Source organism: Semicossyphus pulcher, unplaced genomic scaffold (assembly GCF_022749685.1).
Source record: "Semicossyphus pulcher isolate SPU_LCO1_2020_fin unplaced genomic scaffold, fSemPul1.0.p SCAF_1, whole genome shotgun sequence".
In the NCBI taxonomy this organism is placed as follows: domain Eukaryota; kingdom Metazoa; phylum Chordata; class Actinopteri; order Labriformes; family Labridae; genus Semicossyphus; species Semicossyphus pulcher.
The window spans coordinates 21,784,249-21,804,805 of NW_027211603.1; the positions used below are offsets into that span (position 1 = coordinate 21,784,249).

The window sequence follows — 20,557 nt, forward strand, 5'->3', positions numbered from 1 at the left end:
TTTTTTATGCCTTTATTGATCGAGAGGACAGTGGATAGTGTCAGAAACAGGGGAAGAGAGAGTGGTGACTGACACACGTCAAAGGGCTGAGGGTGGGAGTCGAACCTGGGGCCGCAACATCGAAGACTACAGCCTCTGTACATGGGCTGCCGATTTAACCGCTGAGCTAACCCAGCGCCCGTTCCTCAGGTCATTGGTCATCACCATTTACTTAAAAGGGAAACTCTGATGGACATTGGACAAATATCAATTAGTTCCTACTGTCACTTAGTCTCTAAAGTTGCCGTATGTAATGTTTGTCTGTGATGAATACAACGGCAGTGAAATGTGTATATAAACCAAGGGAGGCCTACTCAAATTGAATACATTCATGTTATACAATTATTTTTCTATCATGACTCAGGGCCTTCTTCTCCCTTTCAACATGTAAACGTCATATTTCAGACATCCCCTCTTTATGCCTGGCTTCCATATCTGTGAATGAGAGAAGAGACGTGTGTGTTATTCATGTGAATAAACCTGCTATACTTACTGAAAAAAGATGCAGTTACTATTATGAAAGGTGTCATTGGATGTAAACTAAAGCTTATAATATTCCTCGGTGTGGAACAACTGTAGTCGTCCAGGCCGCATGTGTTCTGTGTCATTAACGGCTGACTTAAATAAGGGTGTTACAAACTATCCTCATTTCCTCTAATGAACCTCTCAGTTCTCACTTGTTGTGATAGCTTAACTGCAGCCGTAATAGTTATTAACAATTAAAACATTCTCTGGATACTTCTAAACATGTGACAAGCAACAAAATGGTACAGCAGTTTATCTTGTGAATTAATGATACGGGGGGTTAATTAGGGGGTGTCGATTCCTCTGATGACACGCTTACAGTGACTTGACCAATTAGCGGTCGTTGTGACAGCTCCTCCAATGTTAATAACCTTAAATTATTTAGCTTTTCATAATCATATGCACATAAGGAGGTTATGCTGACAAAATAATGTTGTACAGTGCAGTATACATTATAAGGAGAGGTCTATGAGAAGACTGTAGTGAGTAAACTGACAGCAGTTAAGGAAATACTAACTTTTATTTTTGCTATTTTCATTCAAATGACAACACCTGCATTTGGCAATAACATCCTTCGTATCAAGTTTACAAAAGTGTCTGTAAACATTAAAGTGCAAAGATTTTGCTTGCCATTTGGGGCACATATCTTTTAAAGGTTCATGCTACAAGCACTCCAGTCTAGTTTCATGTGAAGAATCCACTCACTTACCTTTTCATTCCATCCACACAAATATACCCTACTGATGTTTTTTTTAGAACAAGTAAAACAAAAATGCTATTCAATAAAATCTGATGAAGTTCAAATCAAACAAATAGAATGACAGAAAGGCAAAGGTTAAAAAAATGGCTGTTTGTATAGTTAAGCCAGTCGTATGTACCCTGTGGCTGTTTGAGCAAAGAACAGCGAGATTGGTGTTTAAAGTTGATCATACAAATAAAAGGAAACAACAGAAGAAGAAAAAGGCATTACAAAACACTGCTTAAAATCCCCAAAGCAGAGAACAGTGTCTTGGTTTGCAACACTGTTCAGAAGTTTTGTTCAGTATAGGCTTGAATGGCCCCTTGCTGGTTTTAATTCATGTAAATTTCAGTGCATTTAGGACCGATTCAAAGTGAGAATTCCTGATGAAGAATGCGTCGAAAAACACATTAGACTCCCCCTCACTCAGATGTTGGTCTGTCTTGTGCTATACCAGGGCAATTGTGTTTTCAAACATCCATCAAGGAGGAGCAGGGGAGGTTGGACAGTATGGCAAAGGGCCTAAGAGTTCTTATTGTCATTTCTACTATTGACCTCTGAAAATGTCAAGTAAAGTCGCATCAGTGTTAGCTGGAAGCTAAGGCTCAAGCTTGCTCTGGATTGGCAAAGATTGGATTTACAGAGCGAAAGAAAAATCCAACCTGTAAATCTCATGTGGTCCCTGTAATGAGGGAGATCTGCCACAAGAGTTCAGATAAAAGCCAAACAGGGCGGCAGTAAAAAGAAAAAAGACCTCTGCTCTGTGTTAATGTAGCTTATGTATCAGGCATGTGCCCCAGAGGTGTGTCAGCTGGTCCCAGAAGCCGGTACTTGTCCTCCAGGGAAGGCTCAGTGCTGCTGCCCTGCAGGTGGATCAGCGGCTTAGTCTGCAGCAGCACACAGCCCCTCCCCCGGCCTCGCCTCTCCTCCTGGTTCCTCCTGTTAAAGATGTTTATTCTGTTGTCCAGCACAGGGCTGGCTTTTTCTGAACCAGTGGGGCTTGGAAGCTTTAGGTTCACAGGGTCCACTGCCAGGCCCTTTTGGGCAAGGCAGGAGTCCTCAGAGAGGGAGGAGAGGAGCTCCTGCACCACCACACTGGGGTCTCTACAGGGGTCCTGCACTGAGAAGGAGGGAGGGCAGCAGCGCTGGGAGCTGTAGCTCAGACTGAGGTCGTGAGCTGTGCTGCTGCTGCAGTCTGTCATAGATGAAGCTGGCGTGTGGCTGCTCAGGCTGTGTGGACGGGCCGTCAGGCTGCCGCTGGACCGTGATATGCTGGTCGAGGCGTCACTTACTGCACTGCCCACTCGCTCCATAGCAAGCATGGGGTTTGACTGGATGGGATTTGGGTTGGTGGGGAGGTGAACGTCAATGGCTGCTGTGGTGATGACCCGGGCTCCTAAGACAGAAGCTCCAGCATCTGTAAAGACATTGTGTAAATATACAGAGAGAAAGTTGGACGACACAGATAATCAGCCGTTTAACTCACACACAATAAGTTCATAACAGTGTGTCAGCCATACTGTCAAACTTTTAACCTGTGAATGCTGCTCTCGGGGATAAGGTCAGGGTCATAGTTACTTACCACTGCTTGCTTCACTGTAGTATTGACTGATGTAGTTGTTCATGTCGTCACGTACAACTGGATCTGGAGTTTAAAAAAAATTGAATAAATAAATAAATGATATCAAAGTAATATCACATGAGAGGGAGTGACGATATTCAGTACATCACTCCCTCTCATGTGATATTGTTCACTGTTAATAGTTAGTTCCGACTAACTGTAATCTGACTGGACAAAAGCTTTAGATATACAGAACAACATCACTGGGACTTTTCTCTTTATGTATCACTCCGCCTCAGCCAGGTGTTCTGAATACTGCTAATTAACATTATAGCAGACTGTGTATGTGTACACTGATCAAGCTGGTACCTCGGAATCACATAGCAGACTTTCACTGGTTGATGATAAATTAAAACAAACAGATAAATCTACATGACAAAAACAGCTGAACTGTGGTAACCTGTAGACACAGATTGCAGGAGAATGTTTGGGTTGTTGTGGAACTAGTTGAGTTGGTTGAGCCAAAAATATTTGCCTCTTGTTGAACTGTTGTATAAAAGGGGCCTGTGGCCTCGTGCCTACGACCAAATCACAGCCGTGATGATATTCAGTACATCATCACTCCCTCTCATGTGATATTGCTTAATTCAATAAAAAAAAATATATATATATATATGTACACACACACACACACACACACACACACACATATATGTTTCTGTTACATGTTCTAATGTTTAAATACAATACCAATTTTATGATTTTATAATGATTCCCCATACCATAAATCTAAAGGCGGTTATTACACGTCTGTGTGAAATACTTGATTCTCATTGGTTAATTTTGACATTCCGAGTTCTGCTATACGCGTTGCTTTCCTCATTCAATCGAAAACTATACCGTCATAAAAAAAAGTGTATGCAGATGATGTTCTGTTATACATGACAAACATTTCAGTTTCTCTTCTATCTGTAAATTATATGATAACTACTATTACAGCACAAAGCTTCTTTTAAACCTGTTTCGAGATTTACTTACTATTTACCTTGTTGCATCTTTGCAAAAATGATTTACTTGTTCAAAAAACTTTATACCTCCTCCTTCAATACGTCCATGCATTTAGCTGTGAGTCCTTCTTCTTTACTATCACTCCATGACAACAGACTAATACAGCCAAGAACAAAAGTCCAGCTGTCATGTTTCCTGGTGTTTGTCTGGTCATGTTTTTGATGCTCTGTTATCAATTTCAGTGACATTTTGTTTAATTATGGGCATAATATGCCAAACATGGATGTAGTCACTGCTATTAACTACATATAACTACATGGTAGTTTTGATAGTAGGCCCACTGTCTGGTGTCTGAAATTTTGGGTTGCACATATGTGAAGAGAAAAATTAAACAAATCCTGTCAGGACATGTTTATACAGTAATTATATATAATGAATACATAATGGACCAAAGTGTGTAATAAGAAAGGTGGAAGTTAGCGGTCAAGTTTGGATTTAATATGATGTTATTTTGTGAAACAGTGTCTGTAATTGGATATTACACCTTTTTATGTGTCCATTTCAGTGCTACTAGCCCATACCAGTCCAAATGTAAAATATCTCCTATGTTTACAACATAATATTGACAGAGATGACTTCTGCCCCAGGCCACAGGTGCTTTATTGGCAAGTGGTCAGGAATACACACTGCTACGCTGCGCATTAGCTGCAGCCTAGTGCACTAGAAATAAACTGGGACAGGGACGGGATGGGCTTGGTTTCAGGGATGTGAGAAATGGGGGGGAAACGAGAGAGGGAGAGAGTAGGATCTCTTTGTTCAGGCACAGATCCCTCCAGTCAAGCAGGCCTGAGTGTGCGTGGTGAATGGCTGTGATCTGCGACGCTCTTCTGTTCGCTTGATTGGTCTTGAGCTCACTGTCCGCTGGCTGAGTGCGAACCCAGAGTACCCTGAGTGCTAGCCCCTGTCCCCTGGGACATGCTGCAGACTCTGATGGGTAATTTCATTTATTTTTCAGTCTAAAATATTAATCCCTGAGCCACCCCTGGAGAGGAAGCATTGCACTCACTAAAACAAGACCGAGACAATCCCTCCGCAATTAATAACACATGAGTCTTAAGAAAAAAGAATGGGCTGTCCAGCATACATAAAAGGCTCTTTCTGTGACAGTCGACTTGCCAGGCTGTCATCTGTCTGTGAAAGAAGAGATGTGACATGCTGAGGCTCTTTTGGTTCAATTTAAACTATAATTTTGATGGGTGAAGTATCTGCTCGATTTCACTAAAGAAGTAGTGTGAGATTAGACCCCAGGAGGATCAGCAACCACCGCAGCTAACGTTAATACAGATAAACTAAGAGAACAAGCAATAAGAATTCTGTTTTAAAAAGAAATAGACTTGAGCATCATAATTGCACAATTTAGGATTTATAAATGTAGCATGTAGGCTTTTTAGCCATTTTAGTGGCCTGACTTGCAATGTCAATGTCAATCTCCCAGTTAATCTGCCCACCACTTTGGTCCAGACTGAAATATCTCAACAATTATTGGATTGTGTACAGCAACAACATTTTGTGCAGTGATTGTTACTAAGAGGATTTCTACTCTTTTCTGTTATTCCCTAAGCTGTCCTAGAGGCATCAGCAGGTTGACTCTGGTGGTTCTGAGTGAAAGATCTAGAGTCACCTCTCCTATTATCTAGCTTTTTGGCAAGCTTGCATATTATCTTAGCTTAATTACCGTAGTTAGCAAGCTAACACTACAGGAGCTGATAGTAATGTTAGCTAGGCATTTAAGCCTTTCCTTTTGTATCGTGTGACACTATCCAAAGGCAATGTTTGCTAGGAAGTTGTTGAATGCTAACTAATGCTAGTTAGCTGTTGTCTGACAGAGTTCATGGGTTAGCTGTTTTATGAAGAGTAGGTAATAACTTTGCCGTCACTCTGACTTTTCATTACCATCTTTAGGTTTCATTTTTCACATTTTGGTGTATGACTTAATAATTGCCAAGTGTATAACATGCTAACACGCTAAATTAAGCAAGTTAGCATGCCAACCTTTGCCTTACCTTTGTGCTGTGTTTCTAAAATACTGCACTGGCTCATGAATTAACTCTGATTCTTACAGTTTATTCTTGTATTCTACATGGTTTGGTGCTTCCTCAGTCTCCTGGGTCGTTCACTCTAATGAAGGCCGCTGCCTTGTGAACAGTTCTTGATGGTTTTAAGACAATCTGCAGGTGAGTTTGAGAGGAGCCCACTGAGACAACGCATGTGTGCAATATTGAGCAATACAAATGAACCTGACTTGATTTGAGTTGGCCTGACTTGACTTTAGCCCTGTGGCTTAAGTGCTCATCCCACTGACCATGTTTCTGCAAAAAGCCCCACTTGTTTCTGAGAGCCAGATTTCCCACTATGCCCTTGGGGTAATATTGCGGCCGCCGTGGAGTTTCCTGGTGCCCTATTGTGGTTTGCAGGTGAAGGGGAACAGATGTTGACAGGAGTCCACTCTCTCCTAACAAGGCCCAATGCACAGAGCACTCTGTACCTGAAATAGCCCGAGCGGTCCGGGCAGGCCAACCTGGCCTCGACAAAAGGGGGGCGGTAAGAGAGATAGTTGGGGCACGATGAAGCCCATGCCAGCTGACGTAGTGTCAGTGAACATGCTTGTTGTCTGCAGGATTCACCAGATCCTAAAAGCTTTTTTGCCCTCATATTGATCCCAGAGCGCCTGCGGTCAGATGGGTGTTGTGTGCGAGTGTGGAGGGGCTAAGAGCTTGGCCTCGGAGATGCTCCAGGGCTACTGCTCCAGATTAACTGTACACTGCTCTGGCATCCAGTTCACCTGATGTTACACCGTTAGAGACTTTTTGTTCCACATAATTATGTACATACTTTATGCTGCACCTCTCTCCTGGTTTGTCATGCTGCTTTCTCAAGCAGACACAAAGCACCTGGCTTTATATGTATTTAAGCAAGCTTTATTTTTAATGCTACAGACTTTGTCTCGGATGCATCTGTTATCAGTTAGTGATAAATCTTCATTAAAACCTACTGAATTTTCATCAGTGCAGGTCATTTTGGGGCTAAAATTTGTTTTATAAAGGGACTATTTATAGATAAAAAATTTAATTCTCTTTGCTATGGTATTCATACTTTAACACTTTACAAAATGCATCTTTATATTGGGTGTCTCTACATCAAAACACACTGTACCTGCAGTGGCATGAGGCTCTCTGGGGTTCCTCTGGCTGCCCTCATCGTCAGACTCCCCTGGAGTCACGCCTTCTACAACCTGAAAACTCCTGCCCTGTTTGCCCCATACGTGATGGATCTGCATGGCTGCTTCCCGCTCCGCTGCAAGGTCCAGGTCCTGCTGGGCCAGATGGGCCCTCAGCTGCCTGATTTCAAACTGGAGATGGTTGGTGTGTATGTGCAGAAAAGGGAAAAAAGAAGAAGGTTGGGAGTGTGAATGAACTTTAAAAGTAGGAACTCACTTTATGACTCACATCAAATAACGAATGAGGTCATATTTAAAGCCTTAGGAACTAACGTGTGAATTGAAAACTTGGAGTAGATTGTTTTCTTTATGATTATAGATTTATTTATTTATTTATTATATATTTCCTGACTCAAACCTGAACTACGAAGGTCATTGAAGGTTAAATGTTTCTTCGATATCCATCTGCATTTTCCTGTATGGGATCATCAGTGCTCTGAGGAGTCACTGTGAGATGTGAGGAAGGAGTCGACATTTTTGTAAGGTGTTGCTGCCCTCTTCTGGTGGAAGATGAAATGACAGTTTCTTGCATGGCCATATGTAATATGGGCTTGTGTGTCCTTAAACAGACTATTAGTGTGGTAAACCATTTACTCCGACCATTTTACAACTGAATTTGTGCGCATTGGTTGCTTAGATTATCTGGTGGACTTTTGTGGAGAAAAGCCGTCTGGTTTTAAGCTAAAATCTCAGGTGTTTTGGTACTCACGGCCTGTTCCTGGCAGATCTGAGTGAGACGCTCCAGCTGTTCCTCTCTCACAGCCTTGGTCTTCTCACACTGCTGGATCTCCAACTCCATCTCAACTTTTACTTGCAGCACATACGCTAACATGACAGAGCAGGGAGAGAGACAAGAGGGGTTTTAAATGATGATGATAACTTTTTTGATTTAAAAAAGCCCACCAGGTATGAGGATGCATCAAGACTTAGAGAGAAAAGTTTTTAGACAGCTGGTTAAAGAACAATTGTTAAAACATATCCAGCAAATCAAGGTCAGAGGTCAATGTTGTTGCACCATTTGTCCTTCACTCCGTATGTCTGTCATCACATGGGCAAACCTCATTAATAACTGGTTACCAGTAACCCTAAACCTGTAATGATTGATTTTAGCAAGCCGCTGACAGTGTTACACAGTGGTCTTGTTACTTTAATGATGACTTGAACGTGTCAAGTTTTAAAAGCCTACATTTTCAATCTAGACCGACCATGTCAACATCCCATTCCACCTCATATAAGTTGGTTAACATCTGAAATAAACATCTTGGAATCAAAGTAATGGTGGTGTCATTGGGTCAGAAGATGGACAGGGCTCAATGTTCGATGTTTCATTTAAAAAGTGAAAACGTATGTATGTATTGGTTTGATATATTGGGAATGAAATATGAAAAATACACAATCAGTAATCCAAAAAAAGCCGAAGTTAAAAGTTCTTGTTGCAGTGCAAACAGTCTGTTTACTGTTATAACACTTAAATTAAGGCGATTATGCAGTTTCTCCTCCTTGATGCTGGGGAGTATGTTCATTTATTCTGGTGACACAAGTTCAACTAACCTACTTATGTTTTTCAAGAGTGAAATTGTAAACAATGATGAGTTTTATAGACCATGAATATGAAGAGATGTAACTGGTCGTTAAAACGCCTTCTTCCTATGACACTGCTGTACTGAAGTGTTGCCAGCAAACTTTGAATCAGTCTTGAATCAGCCGTGCTTCCTTTCTGTGACCTCTCTCATCGTCACTCACCAATCTTTTACTTTCACCTAAATGCAGCTGATTGCTTTTGTACTTAGTATTAAGTCAATGACTTAAAGTAAAGTTTAGAAAGGGTAATGTCCTGCTGGAGTACTTAAATCACACCTTCATCAATCAGAACTCCTGCGCTCTGACTGCACATATTATTTATACCTGACACACTTCCTGGTTCTGAATGGGACTTGTACCTAAAAAAAGAACAGTGGGAGTAAATGTGGATACCTGTTGTCATCACAGGTGGCAGTCGATCAGTCCCTCACACCTCTCTGTGATCCCATTTGTAAGCTAGCAACTTGACATCACACATGGTGTATCCTGATCAGGAATGTTGCTATAAATGGGTGAAACAAATCGTCGCAGCTAATTTTATCTTTGTTTTTGTGACTGTGGATTTGAACTATTAGGAGACGAATCTGCCGGCTTTGTCTAAACGGTGAGAGGACAATGAAACAGCCTCTCTGATACTGAGGGGGGCAGAGCACAGCAGCAATCACCACATGCTCCTTGTTCCTATTTATAGTCATGTCGGCACACACACTGTCACACAAACAAAAAAGAGGCTAACAAAAGGCCCTGCTTCACTCTCACCTCGAGTCAAGTGTTTCACTGCTCACACAAACCTGCGTCGCTATGTTTGAACTAAGGTAATGAAAAATACAGGGACTTAAGAAAATGGTTCTCTTTAAAGCATGGTCTTCATTACATCTAGTTTGAGAGGCTGATACTTCCAACTTACAATCTACTTGGTCTTTCTAGTCCTTCTACATCCTGCTACTCCTCTGTAAGCTCTCCATCAAGTTAATTCTCTCAAAGACTCAATCCCTCTCCTATGATAACCCAGTCGCTCCCTCAGCTGTGCGTTTATTGCTTCCAGAGTGATTTTTTTCCTCTGAGGTGTGTTGCTGCCTGCCTAACAAGTAAACTCAATCACTCACAGATATCAAACCCAACAGGTCGAGGTGTGCGCGCAGGACAATCACGAGTTCATTCCAAGGAAACACCACAGCTGCATGTTAAGAAGCAGGAAACATGCTGCTGCTGCTGCTGAGCGTGCTCCACCAGAGTCAGTCAACGATGCTGAAAGCTGGATTCTATTGATTCCTGAAATATCGATCATGTCATTATGATGTGTCCCTCTTAGTTCAACATAATTAGATCCATAAAAACAATGTATTTATTTATGAGTTTGGACTAAAACATCCTTAAATCAACCATCAATAAATATATTTTTAGGACCATTCTGTACAAAAACAATATATGAAAGAATTACCTACATAACATTAATAAGATAGACCGGATGTTTCCATTTAAATGATAAAAGCATAAAATATTTAATGCTGAATAAGCATAAGAATTGTTCAGTACAGATTTAGAGGAATAATTTTACATTTGAAGAGCCAGTTAGCTCAGCTCAGTGTCGCACAAACTGCTTGTTTGTACTTCTTTTTTGTATGTGTCAAACAAGATAAGGCACGAAAATAAGTGTGCATTGGAGGTGCTGGTTGGCCAAGAGCTATGCTAGCATTTTCACCCATAGACTGTATAAAAAGATGAACGACATGACAGCTCCCTAAAAGTGAAGCCAAAACATCTCTATCACCCCCTGCTGACTGGCTGCAGTATAGGTCATAAAGCCCGCCTCCTCCATGTTAACAGGTGGGACATGAGTCAAACTATAAAATCAAAATACACGCCAAATACATTTTTCTCATACATGGTTTCTGTCATTATAGTTAGTTATTATCATGCTGATTTACGTCCAAGTGTTCATTTTTTTTAGTTTAGTTTATTTTTAATAAGTTATTTGATGCTGTCAAAATGATGATTGACAGCTCTGTTGACAAATACGGCTCCTGTTCTTGATTAGCAGAGTAGAGGATGAATGGTGAGAGGAGACGTAACTAAAACAATCACTACAGTCATAGAAGTTTCCATATCTGTGAACGTTAACCTCAGACCAACACAAAGAAGCTGTTCGGCTGTTAAATACGCCAGTGTGCGGGATCCTTGCTGTTTTTTCCGGTAAGTTAAGGGTGTGTTTTGGTTAGTGGAAGTGGCTACGGGGGCTCCATCTGCCAATCTCTACTGTGCTGCTCTGGTTCCAAATGACGCCAACTATTTTGGATTCAATTTCGTACAATGAGAGCAGATGGAGACGTGTCGCCTGTCTATAACTACAGTCATTGTTTCAGTTTCTGCTAAGCAAACTAGCTGCTAGCTGTACCCTCAGCTAACTCCTCCAGAAAGCCAATAAGCATAACTCTTGCTATGATAAATAAATGCAGGGAATGGTGTCACTTGTCCATAGTCTCACTGCAGCTGATCCTGTATGCAGTCAGAGTCCTGTAGTGAGGGTGACCTCTGCACTGATATTGAACCAGTTAGCATTAGCATAGGGGAGAATAACCACTATATTCATTATGGCCTCTCTGAATCTACTTAACCAGACCCTTACAATCAATACAAGTTAGAGTAGTAGAGTGGCAGCAATTTACTTGGAGGAATGATCAATAGCTCTATTGCTCTGAATGGTGAATAATTTGTATAATCATGGAGAGAATGGGGTCATTTAGCTCCTTTAAGGCCAGCTGATCTTTATGCATGATTGTACTTCCTTTGAGTTAAGAAAGATTGGGTGTTTCCTTGAGTTGCTCCTTAAAATTAATCAGCCTCACTTAAGGCCACTTAATGAGACAACTTTAATGCATACACGTTTTTTTTGCCCGTCTCACCATCAATGATCCTCTTGACCCTCCAGATGCGAAGAGTGATGATCAGGCTGATGGCGTCCCAGGGGCTGCTGGGCCCGTTGGCCACCGTGGAGGCCACCATGGGGGCCAGGGACAGCACGATGACAGCTCCATCAAACACCTGAGGGGGGTCATAGAGACGAGCACATGAAAAATTCAAATATGTGCAAATTTTTGTTGTGTATCAAAGGTCTCTGTCAGTATTCTGCCCAACCCTCATCCCTGACTGCAGCTTCATGGTCGTGATTTAGCTGGCAAGTATGCGTGCACGGTCGGCTGCTTTTAAGGAATATTGAAAAAAGTACTCATTGCTTTTTTTCTTGCCCAGAAAAGATAATTATCACTACAATGATAAATATGAAGCTGGCCAATTAAATATGAGAATTTGGTGGGAGGCAAGGGGTAGCCGCGGCCAACTTGGACTCAAGCCTGGCCACCCCAGGCGTAATCGTGGGCCACCCAGGTACATTAACGGCTGCCCAAGTATATTTGGCGACAAATTCTAACATGGTTCTTATTTCTTTAGTCCAAGATCTTCATCCACGATTGATTAATTACTGAACATTATCCCCTCATCATCTGCACCAGTCTCCACACATGCTATTCAGAGAAAAACACACACACACACACACACACACACACACACACACACACACACAGATGTCCGCTGGTACACCCCTCCTGTAAATGCACTGATTTAGGTAAGACGTCTGCTGTTAAATATAGACCTTATTATGATGCTGTTTTAAAAGTTTGATTGTTTCTACTCCCAACGCCTGTAACGAGGAGCCTCCTGCACACGCAGCTCACCTTCTGCTGTGAAAAGGAGATCTGTATGAGATACGAGATAATGTAGAGTTATGTGTTGTACGTGTCTAAAATAGCCCCTTATTTTCTAGTAAGACACATTTTTATGTCCATATAATAGTGATTTCTGTGCCACCCCAAAATTCCTGGCACATCCTGGCCACCCTATGGGAGATTGTGGTTTATTTGTGGTTTAAACATCATGCGCGCGTTGCATCTCTACAATGTCAGTGCTTTGCAGTCTCAGTGTCTCATATTGACACACAAGGTAGCGTCTGCTTTCTTCCTTTCCAACACGTGGCTAAATTGAAACACTGTGTTTGGATAGTATTAGGCACAGAAACGACTTCATTAGGTTTAGGCTTAAAGTTGCACCGGCACTGTTTTTGTTTCCGTCAAACAGAGCCACAGGTAACAAAATGCTGAAGGTTTTCTACTTCGATCACGTGGAAAGAAAGAGATATGACACCAGCACCAACCTCAACTTTGTTCTCAATGTAGTCCCAGATCCCGAGCACGATAATCCTGAAGACCGTCTAAAACACACGGAGAGAAACAAATGAAAGCATTATAATAGATAGATTAGAGAGTATTCTGATACATGAGAAAAGATCTTGTGATATTCTTAGTCTTTTGAGTTGTCATCACTTCCAACAACCTTCGTCAAGATGTGTGAACTGAGAAGCTGAGAGAGGCCTGTGAGGAACAGTTTCCTTCTTTAAATGCCGCTTTTGAGCAGAGTGCTAAAAGTGAAGCCAGATATCCTAAAAGCGATTGTGTTTCATTAGTGAAACATTTTTCACTTACAAAATATTAAAAACATTCACAGACACGGGAAAAAAACTGATCATCAGAGAGAAGACAGGAAAAAGTCTAATTTTCATTTCACTTTCATTCGTCGCAAATCTGTGATCTCGATCTTTGACCTACAAAAGAGCTACACACACTAATCTCATCGCCTATCACATTCTATACTGTGCTGTCCATGCTGCTGGTTGTTAGACCCTTTGTTAAGCAGGGCCATTGATTTACACTTCACTTAGCATGTGGTGTCATGTATGACTGCTCCTGCTAATCCATCATCTGGAGCGCATGTTAAACAACATTGCTGCTGTGAAGTGAGAAGTGCATAGACTCCGCCCACATGTCAGAATCCTGCTCTCTTATTGGTGCAGAGGGACCCGTTGGTGATATGCTACTTCTATCCAACACCATCCCCAGATGACTGTTCCTCTGTGATGTCAGTGGGCGAGGTGTTTGGATGGATCGTATCACTGTAACCCCATCCCCACTGCTCATTAAGCTGGGCTTTAATTATTGCTCCGGCTGGCTCACTGGTAATTAACGTTGGGTTTAGGGCGTTGGGGCTGAGGCTGTCAGGGTAATTGGTTTGCTCTGGAGTGGAGGCCTGTGGGCCAAATTCTCCCCTTTCTGTTTCTCACAACTCCAGAGTGGTGATAAGACATTATTTTATCAAACAATGGCAAAAAATTAGATTAAGACCAATTACAATTATGGCTCAAATCATTTAACCGCCAATGTTGCCATAAGGAACAATCTCTGAAGCTAAAGTTTAACCCTGACTAGACAATCGACGTTAAAGGACGATGATGATGTGCAATGATTACAGCCAAAAACTCTAGTTCCCTGAGGTATGTACCAGGTGTGTGTTCCTTTAGGTAGATAGATAGTTGTACTTTATTGATCCCAAACTGGGAAATTGTGATGTGAAGTGATTCAAGGTGTTAATGTGCAAATACACTGATGAAGTGGAACTAAATGTTCAAAATGAATCATGTGCAAAGTTTAGCAGTAAAATGAATCATGTGCAAAGGCAGAATGTAATCAACAGTTAAAGAAAATAATGTTATATTTAATTAAATTATTTTAATCTGTATGCGGTACTTGTACAGTATATTACATAAAGTGGTTGCAGTCAGCACGGCTCCTTTTAGGTGACAATATAATGTTTTGAACCATTTTACAGTTAAAAACAGAGTTCAAATGAAAGGTTGTCTGACGGCAAGGTTAAGAGGTGAAAATATTCCAAAATAAAGTTTAAACTTCAACTGATATATCATGTTTTAAAAGCGGGACCTTCTTTAAGTGGCTACTGTTTTGTTTGCTACAGCCCCATGTACAGACGTACCCTACAACTTTCTCTGCTGACCACCATCAACTGTAGTTAATAGACTTACAGTCGATAAAACCTCGTACAACCCCACTTAAAAAAATCTGAACTATCCCTTTAAGAAGAAATATAATGGGTAAGTTTAAATATCAGGGTATCTGGGTGCTGGTTTAGCTCAGCTGGTAGAGCAGGAGCCCCATATACAGAGGCATAGTCTTGGTGCATCAGCAGCGGGTTTGACTCCAAGTCACGGCCTTCAGTGCATGTCATCCCCACTCTCTCCTCCCTATATGTCCTGTCACTCTTTACTTTCCTATCTTATATAAGCAAAAGGCCAAAAAAATTAATCATTTAAAAAAAGAGAGGGGTATTTGTGCACTTGAAAAGATAAGAGATGAACAGCAGGGAGGTAGAAAATAAAAGAATAAGAACTGTTAAAAGAAAGATTTCTATCAATGGTCGTATCAGGAACAGCTTTCCTTTCAAAAATAAACGTGTCTTACCTCTGAGAAGAAGAGTGAAAGGATGATAAGGCTGATCCAGTGGATGATGCTGGCAAATTGGAAAGCATTGGAAACTGTAAGAGAAGAAATGTGACGAATGTTAACCAAGAGGAGGATACAACAATCCACATAAGTCAAACAAGGTGTTGTCTTAAATCAACACGTATCAGGTGTGCTCACTCCAACACTCTCTCCCCAAGTCCCACTTTATTGTCCACTCCTCTGTTTGTCTTGCAGGACTGGCAGCACTACATTACATTAGGTCTGACTGGAGTCCGACAGTCCCCACACTGAGACTCAGGTATCATCAGAGCTGGATGCCGGCCAGTAATCAATGGGGACGTGTGCCTGCTGCCATTGACAAGAGCCATGGTTCATTATCAACTCTCTCCATCACTCTCCATCACAGCCGTTTACCAACAAACACCAGCGGCTCCTCTGTGACTGGCAGCACTACGCACAGCGCTGACCGAAAGAGTCGACTCTAAATGCTTACACAACATGACACAATAAATAAATGAGTATAATCTGTTGTGAAACAGAATAATGGGCAAAAATACAAGGTCCTGTTGTAGATTACTGCGATTGATTCATTATTGTATATTTGATTATTAGATACCACTTTACTGATTGACTGTTGCTTGTGGAGGTGGAGTTGTTTTATCGACTGTAGGTTCTGTTAGGTAGTTAAGACAAGTAGTTCTAAACCTAGGGGTTGTGAACCCTCCAAAGTGTCACATGATAAATCTTAGGCAGCAATATACAGTATCATTAACAATAATTACATTACATTACAAATTCCTCTACTTATCTTAGCTTATTGTGAAAGTTTGGATACTTTTACCTCTGAGCTTCCAACTGTTATTTGAATGAAACCATCTGAGAATTTTAAAGGAGAACTGCTAACAACTCAAAACATCTGACCGGTGGCAAGGGACTCCAAATGGACACTACACTGGATGACAAGTCCAAAGATTGGAATCCATCCATTATCTATACCGCTTATCCTGTTCACGGTCGCAGGGAGGCTGGAGCCTATCCCAGCTGTCATTGGGCGAGAGGCAGGGAACACCCTGGACTGAACGGCAGCCAATCACAGGGCTGACACATAGAGACAGACAACCTTTCACACTCACACCTACGAGCAATTTTAGAGTCACCAATGAACCTAACGAGCATGTCTTTGGACTGTGGGAGGAAGTACCCAGAGGGAACCCACGCATGCACAGGGAGAACATGCAAACTCCACACAGAAAGGCACCCTACGTCCGAACCGGGATTTGCAGGGGGATGTTGCGAACTGCATAGAGAGAGAACCAGAGCCTTCTCACTGTGATTGGCTCTTCTTTTATCTCCTCATGTCCAGCATGACAAGGTATCATCTAAACCTTGTTTCTATATCATGGGTTCAATTGTTGATGTACAGCAAATGAGGACTAGTAAGAAGAATTAGATTAATTACATTTTTAATCTGACCCTGAGACCACAGAAAGAACAGCCCCTGTCGAGTCAGTCAGGATCTAGTTTAATACCTGACACTTCAGCGTTTAACTCCAGGCTGCTCAGTGGAGCTGCTCCTGCAGGTTAATGCACCAAATATCTTCCAGGTGTTTTGTGAACGTCACACAGTGTATTACTGCTATAGAGTAGGACATGCAAGCTCAGCAAGCCTCCGCATGATAAAGAAATAAGGTTAAAATAGGAAGAATAAATAGGCGGCCGTGCTCTATATTTACATTGTAGGAGTTTGGTGTCTATGAGCAGCTCCAACGACAGGAAGAGCACTACCAGGATGACGCAGGCCACCAGGATACAGTTGAAGCCAGCGCTGAGCAGACAGACCTGCCACAGGGCCACGCGGCGACCGCAGCACGGCTTCAGCCAGTTGGACCTGAGGAGAGGACACACAGAAAATAAGGTGTTTTTAAATACAGTACGGACACAGAATCACAGAGTGCTGCTTATTTTCTCAACCTCATTTAAAATAGGAACATAATTCATCTGTGATAGTTACAAATTAAATTATTTCAGGTCAATATATTGACTTTAAACAAGGCATTACTAAGGCAAATATTGATTGACAGGCACACTGAAATGTGAATCATTGATTATATTCCTGTACGTTCTGTTGTGACATTGTTTATTATGGATGGATCTACGCTGGCATTGATTCCCCGTCTGAGAGCAACGATGGTTGGATATTTGAACTCCCTGACACGGCCAACAGAGGGTGGTAGTTTACTCTTAGAAAGGTGAAGTCTGTTCAAAGAGTAAAAGGAAAGGAAGTGTGGTCAGAGGCAGCATTGACAGAGAGGGGGACAGTGAGGCTCTGTGAACTCCTGACTTGACCATCAGCTGTGTGTGTGACTGGAATATTGATGGACTCCTTTTAACGCAGTAATGAAGGGAGTCACTGTGGAGGATGCTGCTTAGAGGATGGCTAAATCAGTGGCCTTGGACACATGAGGAAGTGTGAGGTACAAAAATACATTTTAATTTAATCTACATATCAATTTGAGACTTAATAATCCATAGGTTTAATTATTAATTAATTATTAATAACATAACAACCACACTAGTTAGAAACTCACAAAATCCTGTCAGGTGGAAAATCAGGCCTTTAAACTCAGGAAGCACGGTGAGAAGAAAATGGTTACGGTTAAAATAAAAGCCCTGTTTTGCAGGTACTGTAAGAGTACAGCATTTTTAGGCCACTACAGCGTCTGGCAGCATGACTCAATGCTATTTAAAAATAGAGGCTGGTCTTACAGCAGCTACTACAAGGGCTGACAGTAGGAGATGAGAGAAACAATGCCTCTCACCAGCTCTCCAGCTGGAGTGGAAAGTTGGCTCTGCCCACTACCTTTCCCTTCTCCCCATGCCCTGGCATGGAGGAGACGCACGTTGGCAGAGCATTTCTCTCCTCTGATCACGTCTTCATTCCTTGGCGTGGTGCTAATATGAGCGGCAACAGTGGCAAAATGGCTCAGTCTCTACTGTTGCTTTTAAACCGCTTCTGCTGCACTCATTATGGGAGACATTTTTTATCTGTTTTAATAACTCACTTATTACGTTCACACTTGTTTCCTTCTTTGTCTCACTGTTGGATGAAGATATCCTCTATCCTTGAAATTGGTTTTTAAAGGGCTGTTTTTGGATGGAATGATACAAATGAAGCATCTATAATTAACTCCATGTGTACTGGAATGAAACAAATGAGGCCATTATAAAAGAACTACGTTTGCTGTCTAAATTGTATATCCTCAAAACAATCCTTTAGCTAATAAGGCTTCACAATCACTCATTGTGCAGTATTGTGATGAAATATGACAATACCCTATATTACCCTGTGTACAGACTTTACTGTTCTAAGGCTGGCTTCTAGTATAGGCAGGAATATGAATACAAACCAGACCCAGAACATTCACTGTAAGTGCTCAAAACTATCTCCAGGGAGGGACTTTTTTACGCCTCCTCAAATCTGACTAACTTTTCAATCAGTCAATCGAAGAGGCCACATTTGTCCTTATTAAGTGCGCGAGTTGACTCTACCTTAATTTAATATAGAAACAACTAATGAAAGAGGATCATAATTTAAGCATAGATACACTTTCACATGTATTTACAGCTCTGAAGTATGACAGTATGACAAGCTTCTAAGTGTGACAACCAAATTCAAATTATGTTTGATCGTGTTGGAGGAGGATTATTGGGCCTAAATGGCTGCAATAACCTGAAGAATAAAGTGCGGAAAATGTTCTAAAATTCTCCTCATGGTTTCCTCCAAAGTAACATATTAATTTATCAGTAAGTGAAACATTTTCAGCAGCTGCTGAGTTGAACACTCCACCCTCTCATTGGTTTTTCAGAGGAAGTATTCATTTCAGGCTGGCATGGGCAGAGCCTGTAAACAATGCAAAGCTTAATCTAATAAAGGCGTAATCATGCTGATAGCAATCATCTTCTTGGCTTTGGGTGGGGTGGTGTAAATGCACGAGCTCCAGATGGTGCAGAATCTGCTCCACCAGAGTCTTGGCGAGACTCTGCGGATGCCAGGTATCGTGCCATCCTGAGATTTGGCATACATGTCTACATCATACTAAAGGATACCAGAGCATGTTTTGTTATATTTTGCAGAAATCTATGACCGAAACGGACAACTGTCTCAACTACAATCCTTTTAAATAGAATAAACCACTCTTACATAGTAAATATTCATAGACAACAGCAGTTACTTTCTCATGCCTGCAAACCACATCCCAGAGTGAATGTTTCCCAGCTTTAATAAACACAAACACAAGATGATAATTTATATTCCTGTTTCAGCCAAAGAATCAGCTGATAAGATGATGGGCAGTTTATTGTTGAACCAAAGACAATCTGACCATCAGAAATGGACACATAGTCATCAAGCAACAATGTCAAAGCACTTAATGTTTAATTTCACAACTGCAATAAAACAAAGACATCTTTATTTCACTAGAAAACTTAAAACATTTAAGTCCTTGTTCGTGGAATAATTAATCATCAATTTAACAGGAGTACATTATCGCCTGTAGCTGTATTGCAAGCTTTTCTTTAAAATATTTACTGACTGCTATTGATTTGTGCCAGAGCAGTCTGAATTTGTTGCATTGCTGAAGGCCACCTTGACAGTATCTCAAGGTGATTGGAGTTATTCATTCATCCTCTACACCCCCATTTTCCACCACCAGGCTCTGGGGATTTGCACAAGTCAACCTCCAGTAATAACCTTCTGCAACCTTTATGGATGTTTTGCTGCACCCAACAGCACACCGTACAGCATTAAAGGGCCAGTTCGCGGATTTTCAACCTCAGTCCGATCATGCTATTATGGGGAGCTAATGCCCTTATGGTAGAAAAAAAATGCACTTTGGCTCTGTGCCTTTGGAGGAGCTATCCGCTTCTCCAGTGGTCCCTGGAAAACCTCCGCCAGACTACGTAAAACGCGTCATCTGGCGGAGGCCAGGGAGCTTACTAAACTACACTTCCTCAATCTAGGACGCCCACCTGTGATGTCATGTCTCGTTCAAAATCGTCAGGTTTGAAATGTAGACTGCAGACCTGAAGATTGTTTAGACTATCCTCCGGTATATTCTCGTCAGATTTCAAATTCTGTACCGCTCTGAGCCGTTGCCTGGAGCAGAAACGTTCCTTTCAGGGGGAGGGGCGCCATGCACGCTGGGTGTTGTAGGAATGTAGAATGGGCGAATCCACGAGCTGTTTGTACAACTTCTCCACAGCTCTGGCGCCAATTTCAAATATCATTGCTTCTATTGATGACAGAGAACACCAGCTTTGACTGACAGTGGCTTTTTCCAGGGGAGAATTTCTCCTTTAACCAAACAACTTTTTATTGCATCAGATTGTATGAACATAATAAACTAAATATGCATCACTGTGAGAATCTAAATGCAGCCTCACAATGTTATTTCCTTGTTGCG

General features: G+C 41.6%; 1 protein-coding gene across 1 annotated transcript in view; it reads right to left on the minus strand.

The window, feature by feature from the left end:
• Nucleotides 1-1,097: 1,097 nt before the first annotated feature.
• The window catches only part of LOC138590207 (transmembrane protein 266-like), a 50,338-nt gene continuing 30,878 nt past the window's right edge, over nucleotides 1,098-20,557 (minus strand). Inside the window, exons 4-11 of the mRNA XM_069660795.1 lie at nucleotides 16,829-16,983; nucleotides 15,093-15,166; nucleotides 12,938-12,994; nucleotides 11,634-11,772; nucleotides 7,859-7,974; nucleotides 7,086-7,281; nucleotides 2,886-2,948; nucleotides 1,098-2,720 (exon numbers count right to left, since the gene is read on the minus strand). Coding sequence (XP_069516896.1) covers nucleotides 2,080-2,720; nucleotides 2,886-2,948; nucleotides 7,086-7,281; nucleotides 7,859-7,974; nucleotides 11,634-11,772; nucleotides 12,938-12,994; nucleotides 15,093-15,166; nucleotides 16,829-16,983 — 1,441 coding nt within the window. The 3' untranslated portion in view covers nucleotides 1,098-2,079. The remainder of the gene's footprint in view (nucleotides 2,721-2,885; nucleotides 2,949-7,085; nucleotides 7,282-7,858; nucleotides 7,975-11,633; nucleotides 11,773-12,937; nucleotides 12,995-15,092; nucleotides 15,167-16,828; nucleotides 16,984-20,557) is intronic.